Source organism: Alligator sinensis, unplaced genomic scaffold (genome assembly GCF_000455745.1).
Source record: "Alligator sinensis unplaced genomic scaffold, ASM45574v1 scaffold287_1, whole genome shotgun sequence".
In the NCBI taxonomy this organism is placed as follows: domain Eukaryota; kingdom Metazoa; phylum Chordata; order Crocodylia; family Alligatoridae; genus Alligator; species Alligator sinensis.
Window position 1 is genome coordinate 577,068 of NW_005842910.1, and position 9,080 is coordinate 586,147.

Sequence of the window (9,080 nt, forward strand, 5' to 3'; positions counted from 1 at the left end):
AGAAGGCCGTAAGGAAAACAGAGCCATATGCCTTTACTTCAACATAAACACATTTAAATAAGAACTTTTACAAACCGTACCATAATATGGCCCAATCTTATTACATACTATATGCACAAAATAAATGTATGTGTTGGGCACTACTTTAACAACAGTGATTTGTCATACAGATTAAAGCAATCTCCTTTCTGCTCCCCTACTACATGGATTACTACTTAGGCTATGAAAACATTCATTTAAAATCTACTATTCTCCTGAATGTGTTCCTTAATGCATCCTTCACATCCTGGTTCCTCAGGCTGTAGATCAGAGGGTTTAGCATGGGGATCACCAGGGTATAAAACACTGAGGCCATTTTGTCAGTATCCATTGAGTAGATGGAGGCAGGTCGAAAATACATGAAGAGAATAGTCCCATGGAATATGGCTACAGCTGTCAGGTGGGAGGTACAGGTGGACAAGGCTTTACGTCGGCCCCCAGTGGAACGGACCTTCAGGATGGTAATGAAGATGGACAAGTAAGAGATGAGAATGCTGAGCACAGTGAACATTTCAATGGCCCCAAGGAAAGTGAACAACACAATCTCATTTATGTGTGTGTCAGAGCAAGAGAGTGCTAAGAGGGGAGGAAGATCACAGAAGAAATGGTTGATGACATTGGAGTCACAGAATGCCAGCTGAAAAGTACAGCAGGTATGTATCATTGAATCGACCAAACCCACAAGGTAGGCCCCAGACACCAGCTTGTTACAGAGCTTCCTGGACATTATGACTGGATAAAGCAAGGGGTTACATATGGCCACATAGCGATCATATGCCATCACAGCCAGCAGGACACATTCAACATCTGCAGTAGCACCAAAAAGATATAGCTGCATGACACAAGCATTGTATGAAATTGTTCTGGTCTTGGCTAAGAAGTTCACCAGCATTTTGGGGGCAATAACTGAGGAGTAGAAGAAGTCCACAAAGGACAGGTTTCCCAGAAAAAAGTACATGGGTGTTTGCAGCCGAGGATCAATCCAAACTAAAAGGAGCACCCCTAGATTCCAGACAACAGTGATAAAATAGATCACCAGGAAGAATACAAAAAGGATAACCTGCAGCTCAGGGCGATCTGTTAATCCCAGGAGAATGAACTCTGTCACAGTTGAGCAGTTTCTCTTCTCCATTGCCTCACCCCAGCACACACTCCACTGTGACAAATGACAAAATATCAATTTTGAAGATAAACCTGTGGAATCATGTCAAAGAGGCCATATCCCCATGAGTCTTAATAAGTCAAGGATGTGAAGAATTAAAGAATTAAAGTATTCTATAGCATCTCAATGCCACACTTGGTTGAGGATAATAGGGATGTTGTGAATATTTTTGACTGATGAGAAAAGTTATCTTAAAATGATTCATCCCTAGTACCTTCAGAAGCATCACATAATTTATAACACACAAAACTACACTCTGTGTGGCTGGTGCATACAAAGGGCTGGATACCAGGCCTGTGTGAAGCAGCTAGTATTCGCTTTGGATTCGGATTTGTCTGATTCTGGGGACAGTGATTCAATTCAGTGATTCGAATCACTGTCTCAATTCGAATCAGCCAAATCTCCAAATCAAACAGGCCCCATCCCCCGCCCACTCTCCCAGCCTTATCAATGGCTGCCCTGCACAGCCCCAGCATCCTAAAAAAAAAGCCCCACAGTCACTGGCTCCTGCCAGGATGGGGAAGAGGGGGTGATCCCCACTGCCCCTCACTGCCCTGCGCTGTGTGTGTGAGGGGGGTCTGTCATGATCCCCTGGAGGCCCCAATGGCCACTGCAGCAGCCAGTGAGTGCAGGGTTTTTGTTTTGTTTTTTTAAGCACTGGGACACTGAGGTCAGATGGGGCAGTCATTGATGGGGCTGGGAGAGTGGGCAGGGGTTGGGGGTACTCAGGGGAGCTGAGAGAACAGGCAGGAGATGGGGCCCAGTGGGGGTCCCCCCATGGTCCCCGTCCCCCGCACTTACCAGCATGGAGTCCGGGTCCAGCTCCCTGTGGTGGTGAGTGAGGACTGCCCAGATCTCCAAATCACCTCCAAATCTTTTCCGAATTGATTCAGAGGCTGTGGATTGATTTGGACCTTTCTATTGATCTCCCAATTTGATTCGGATTCTGAGATTTGGCCGCTGAGTCAGGCAGAATCTCCTCCGAATCAAATCAGCAACCGAAGCTTCTCACAGCCCCACTGAATACCACCTGTGATGTGGTAACTGGAGGAATCACTGGGTTAGATTGGGTAACCCTGAGAGATTCTTCTCACTAAGGTTCTTGATATATCTCCATTTGCCAGGGTCTCTGAGTACCTCCACATACAGTGGAAGCAGATTGAGGCTAAGTAATTTCTTCCAAGTCTGCTGTGGTGAAGGAATTCTGACTGAATCCCAGTTTGGGGAGAGAGGGGAGGGAAGCTCTCATCAAACTTTGCTTTCAACCTAAACAGGAAGTTGGAAGCAGTGGAGAAAAAAAAAAAACCCTGCATAACCTGCTTATCTGGTTCTGAAAATTAGACCTGGTGTATTGGCTTCATAGCTCATCCATAAGAGAGAAGAAAGTTATCTGTGATTTCCACTACTGTTCATCAGTGGTTTTCATCGCACAGAATGCACCTAGTCCATGCATACAATGAATCTGATATGTAAGATTGGACTACTTTGGATTCTTCTAATAAAGTCAGCATCTTCACACCAGACTGCCATGTTTTCACTCCACTAGAAGGCACTCTCATTCAACAGTAGCTAGATAGCTGCTGAACTGCAGCAGCAGCTTATTCCCTTCATCGTAATATCATCATTGTTACCTTGTGCTCTCCCTATGTGTTAGCCAAATACACTTACCTCTAGCCTTGAAAGCTGTGGGGCAGGGGGTAACTTTTTGTTATAGGTTTATTGAGTATGCAGCATAGTGAGACTATGATCCCTGATGGGGCTAACCTATATATTCCTTGTAGGTTAGCCAAATCCATTACACACTAATAACCTTTGCCAGTCACAGAGCTTTTCCCATCACATGTCCCTATAGCATTTCCATGTCTGAAGAAAGGGAATACAAACAGAAAATAAATCACCAGTTTAAAGTAAGGCATTCAACCCTACCACACTTTGAGCTGAATTCTATTTCACTGATACACAAATACTACTACACTACATAGTGTCATTTAGGGCACTCCACAACTTTCTATTTTACATCAAATTATGAGCCCGATTGTCCAAAGACAGCTAGGTTCTTTATACAACTACATATGTACCCCTGCGACTATATGTATCATACTGCAGAGCCCATGAGCAATTCAGTACTGTTCCAGAAACTCTAACTCTGTGCAAGTCCTGCTACAATTCATCTTCTCTATATACCGTAACCTACGATAAAGGTCTGTTTGACACTGAACTGAGACTAGCTTGGTGGGTGGCAGTGACCAGCTTATTCAAGTAGCTTTGTGTTTAAGGCTGCTATCCAAGAGAGGGTAGACCCTGAGACAGTGCAAATTAGCTAGCTCTAACACCTGTATGCCTAGCAAAGACACTGAGGTACAGTGGTAGCTGACACAGGCTAAACTGAGACAGAAGTACTACATAGTGTAGCAGGGATGATTGAATGAATCAGTAATATTCTATCTTGTTTGAAGCAAAATATATTTGAGCAGCACCAGATCATATGTTCCAGTGGACTGTATCTTGACATCACCCTACATCCATATAACTATACAGAAGCAAAGATACTCCTGGAGATAAAAAAAAAATCTCCTTCAATCACCAAACTTATCTATGGTAGAGAAAAATTTCCTTCCTGTCTCCAGAAGCTGTAACTGGGAAGAATGATAGAGATTTCATTTGCTGTTTTTTCTCATTGTAAACACTATCCCAAGGCTTGTAAAATCCCTCAGTTTCAGGAACTCACACAAAAAAAAAAATTTGTGTCCTTTACAGTCTTCTTGTGATGTAAAATTGGGTGCTGATCATAAGACCTAACTAAGTGTGCACTTTTATTCCCTTTAGTATTTGAATAAGGGCATAACCTTCCCTGAATTTGCTTCCTTTCTCTCTTTTGAAGCAGAGCTATAGATCCCTTTTTTTTGGATAAACAAAATGTCATGTGATGAAAAGGCCCATTACTTATGCCACTCACATTCCCAAAATTGTTTCTACTCAGACGGTCCAGAAAAGCTTCTACTCACTCATCACAGAGACAGAAACATAGCACCAGTTCTGTGCCAGCAACAGTCACAGGAGACATTTTTAAGAAACAATCACAAAGGATGCAGGAATGTGTCTGTAGCCAATCTGGATTTTCAAGTGTCACTGTCCTCCTCACATCACAGGTTTTTATGTACCAACATGAATGTCATTTATCTTTGCTCATGCTTACTGCTCCAGGGATACCTGTTTTCACATGACAATAATTCACTCTCTGGAGCTTTAATAATCCACTGGGGATTATTAGTGTCAGCCTGTTGTTCATAGCAAAGTGGGTTGGGAAATACTAAAGGACTAACATGTTTTTAATACATATTTTGCCTGCATTAACTCATTTCCCTCTAAGCTGGGAAGGCATGAATGCATTTTGGCATTATTAGAATATAGTACACAACCTGGAGAGTCTCCCACCATGAATCATGTATTATCTTTTCTCCAGCTGGTCTATTTGTATACTAGTAGAAATTTGAAACAACCTCCTGACTCCAGGAAAGATCATAACTCCATGGTACTAAGCACTGCATATGCAAAAAGACAATCACAGCCTGGGCAGCTTCATAGTATAAGGAAACAAGGATTCAGATAATAAATTAAGGCAAAACGGCAAGTGGAGAAATACTGCAGTAGGCCAGCCAGCTAGGGTCAGTACTGAAAGAAGGATGAGGTCTATGACTCCTTTTGCAATGTAGTAGGTCTGTCTCACTTCTCTACAGGTCTGTCTCACCTCCTCATTGACTGTCAAGGAGAGACTCAATGTCCTCTTTTCCTTTATGACTTAGTGCCGTCATGTTTTCCATATTTCTTTCTTCTACATAAATGATACTCATGCTTTTCAAAATTTTGAAAACAGTATTCACGAACATGTCTGATGAATACAATTAAGCTCCTTAGTTTTCCACTGAATTTAAAGCAGGTGCACCTAACAAATCAAAATTAATCTTCCTATTTTATACCCAGGGTGCCTCTTTTACCTACAGTTATCTTGCACAGATTTTGGCTGGAGCTGGCCAGAACATGAAATGTTTATCCTTCCAGAAAATATTGATATTTCCATGCTGGTTGTTGGTAAATCAGGGGAAAGGGTCAGATAGCCAAATAATTTTAATCACCTTCACCTAGGCCTCACCATTCTGAATGTTAGTGTTTATCCTCCAATAGGGTCATCCCACGAAACAGGGTTACATGCCTAGATTCCTCAATCAACAATGGGGAAAGTAGGAACTGGTGAAAGGCAACCCAGGAATCCTACATGCTCTGCAGGGAGGCATCTAGGTATAGCCAATAGGAGTCACTGAGCAGAGAACTGTTTCTCGAGTTTTGACCATATCTGGAGTATAGGAACTTGATTCAGTCATGTGAATGAGGGGCCAGTTTTAAGAAAAAGCAAAGCTGAAACAAGACTGAGCCTAAAAGTAAGCTTAGCATCTGAAATCTCTATGCCTCGAATGTAGGGAATACTACTTGGAACAGGATTTTGCAACAGTCAACATATTTGGGAAAGACCTAGGCCAGCAGAAAAGGGGATGCGTCAGAAATCCTTCCACTGTCCTAGGCTTTGGTGCCAGCTAAACAATTCCTTGAACTCTAATGGGGGCAGAGAAACTAACCATTCACTCTGTAAAGGCCTTGTTACATACTGCACTTTGAGCTGCTCAAGTGTTAGTGCTAGCTCCAGCCTGGAGCAGTCACATCTTAAGACTGAAAACCTTCCCTGACTGTCCTCCACCTGCAGAGATGTGACTTGCCACTAGAGGGCTGGGAAGCAGGGGCCTGCCTAGAAGCTACATCTGTGAGTTGCTTTTACAGGTCTGGTGAATCAGGACAGGACTCTGTCCCTGCTGTAAGTATAAGAGAGGGGTTGGGAATGTGAAGTTCAGAGGAAGAGAATTAATGGGATGGGAGGGTAATGAAATGGGAGGTGCAGAGGAAATGGGTGTGGGGGAAAGGGGGGATATGAAATGAAGGAAGTCAGCCACTGAAGGATAAAATAAAAGAAGTAAAGAAGAAAATAATTTAAAAAGAAATAAAGAGGAAATAAATTAAAGAATGTCTCATGTATAATAACTTGGGATTGCGGGGTACTGAGCATGCTTCCCAAGGCAGCTGAGAGGTGGGAGTGGTGAGGGAAAATGTTTTTGTGGGAATCACTACCCCTACCCCAGGAAGGAATCACCAGCTCATGGGAACCTAGTCCAACCCACTATATTGTCCCCTCCCCCCAACAACATCCCACTCCTGAACCAGTCCATGCACTGCAACCTGGCCAGCTGATGTGCTCTCAGGCTCTTTGCGTGGAGCTACATGCCTGGGGATGGGAGGGGGAATTGACTTGGTGCTAGAACCCCCACCTCCCCGGTCTGAGACAGTAGAGTGCAGGGGGTGCAAAGTGTGTCCACACAGAAGAGGAGGTTGGGGAAAGGGGATACTGCATCCTGGGATGCTAGAGGATTGCAACTTGGGTGGCTCATCTGTGGGGCGTGGTCAAATGTTAATGGAGCACAAGCTAGGTAACACAGATCACCACCCTGGAGGGGTGTTTAAAATTAGTTTCAGGTGTTAATGTATGGATAATCCAGGGGGTTAAGAGCTCCAGGAGCTGCCTAAAATTAATGTGTAAGGGCCTTGTTAGACCTTACCCAGCAAGTCAAAGAAATGTTAGTTGGCTCAGCATAGCAGTCGCATTGTAAGGCAAAACACCTGATCTGACTGTACTTTACCCTCACAGTTGCGACTTGCCACTAGAGGCTTGGTGAGCAGGGGCAGGTCTAGAAGCAGGACCAGCTCACTGCTGCCTCTGTGCAGATAGCAGGCCCAGCATTGTGACAGATGCAGTGAGACCAGAGAGCCCCAGGGATGCTGCTCCAGGTCTGGGGTCTCAGCCTACACAGAACCCTTTGCCAAGTCCCCTTCATCGTCTCCATGGGCTAATACCCCAGTTCAATGTAAAAAACCAGGCACCCTTTGTCAGGCTGCCTTAGTTACCTCCCTGCTCCCCATAGCCTCCCCATGCCTCATGGCTAAAGAAATACAAACAAAACCCATAACAAAACTTGGAATGTCTTTCCTAATGCTCTCCCCTTTTTATCTCAGGCTACTGCCCATCTCCATCTTCAGCCCATCTGGGCTACTCACTACACCATCCTTCTCTCTCCATCCTTCACCTCTGGCTGCCTGGAGCATCCTCTGTAGGATGCTCCTTTCCTCTCCATTGCCTGGGCCAGCCTGAACCTCCAGCCCAGCAGCCAAGATTAAGTAGTTCCTGGGTTCCACCCCTTCCAGTCACCTGTCCACTCCCTTTCTTAACAGGGAACAGGAGTTCTCCATTCCCCTATCAGCATCCTGGGCCTCTGCACTTTGCAGCCTAAAGTTCTTTAGCCCTTTAGCTCTGCTGCTTTTCTCTATTTGAGTAACAGGGGTTAGGGGCTCCTGTTACAATTAGAAAGAGTAGGACACTGGACAGTATTCTGTAGCATTGATGAACTTGGCACTCCAGGAAGGTTCCAAAAGAATGTTTTGTTGCCATTAAGTTGCAAGGGAAAAGTTACTCACACTTCCTTGTCAGGTAATTGTGCAGGTTTGCCCTTCCTGTCTGGGTGGCCACCATAACTATCTTGGTCCTTCCAGGCAGCCAAGTCTTGAGGTAGGAGTATATCCTCCAGCTGAAAGAGACCAAAGCCTGAAGGATTTTCACCAACATATCCATAGATTTCCTGTAATTAGTACATGAAGGAGGGGCTTTTCTGTGGACTAATGGCTGCTTGAAAAACTTGGGGAGATTGTTGGGAGCATCAGGATTTGAAAAATAACAGCCTCCCAGCTCCCTCCATACCATCTCCAAAAGCCTGAGAAGAGGTCACACCAGCCTAATTGATGGATACATTTCCTGTGGCTGGCCCTGAACTTCAAGGTCACTGAAAACACCTAGTGTTTGTAGTGACAGATGGACAAAGGTCCCCATCCAGGAGCCTCTGAATTGATTCATAGATTGTAGAGTCAGAAGGGACCACAATGGATCATCATGTCTGACCCCCTGCGCCTGGCAGGAAAGAGGACCGAGGTCAGATGACACCAGCCAGGTGACTACCAAGCCTCCTCTTAAAGACCTCCAAGTTAGATGATAGTACCACCTCTCTTGGAAGCCCATTCCAGATCCTGGCCACCCTTACTGTAAAAAATTTCTTCCTAATGTGTAACCTGAATCTACTTTCCACTAGTTTGTATCCATTATTCCTAGTTACTCTTAGGGGCACTCTGGTAAATAGCACTTCTCCAATTCCCTGTTGCCCTCCCTTAATAAACTTATAGGCAGCTACAAGGTCTCCCCTCAGCCACCTCTTGTGAAGGCTGAAGAGATCCTGATCCCTCAACCTCCCCTCATAGGGTCTTTCATGGATGTCACTAATCATGTGAGTCACACTCCTCTGAACCCTCTCCAGATTCTCTGTGTCCCTCTTGGAGTGTGGCACCCAAAACTGGACACGGTACTCCAACTGCAGCCTGACCAATGCTGCATAGAGGGGGAGAATCATGTCCCTCGATCTGTTGGTCATGCATCTACTAAATACACAACAAGCTGTCATTGGCCTTGTTGATGGCCTCATTACACCGCCAGCTTATGTTCATCTTGGAGTCAACTATGACTCCAAGATCCCTCTCAGTCACTGAGCTTCTGAGGAGGTCTTCCTTCAACCGATAGGTATGCTGGGGATTCCTCCTCCCTAAGTGGAGCACCTTACATTTATCTTTGTTGAATTGTGTCCTATTTTGTTCTGCCCAATGATTCAACCTTTCTAGATCGGACTTTATCTGCTCCCTGCCCTCCGCTATGTTAACTTTGCCCCATAACTTGGTATCA

At 44.7% G+C, this 9,080-nt stretch overlaps 1 protein-coding gene across 1 annotated transcript; it reads right to left on the reverse strand.

Annotated features, from left to right (window-relative positions):
* Positions 1-232: 232 nt before the first annotated feature.
* Positions 233-1,174, reverse strand: LOC102382841 (olfactory receptor-like protein OLF2). Its single transcript, XM_025192296.1, has one exon. It carries the CDS (start codon positions 1,169-1,171, stop codon positions 233-235), a length of 939 nt encoding a protein of 312 aa, XP_025048081.1. The 5' UTR covers positions 1,172-1,174.
* Positions 1,175-9,080: the final 7,906 nt, after the last annotated feature.

What these genes read in the sequence shown, in the direction of transcription:
- LOC102382841 (XM_025192296.1), bottom strand. Translation starts at nt 1,171, where the DNA reads ATGGAGAAGAGAAACTGCTCAACTGTGACAGAGTTCATTCTCCTGGGA.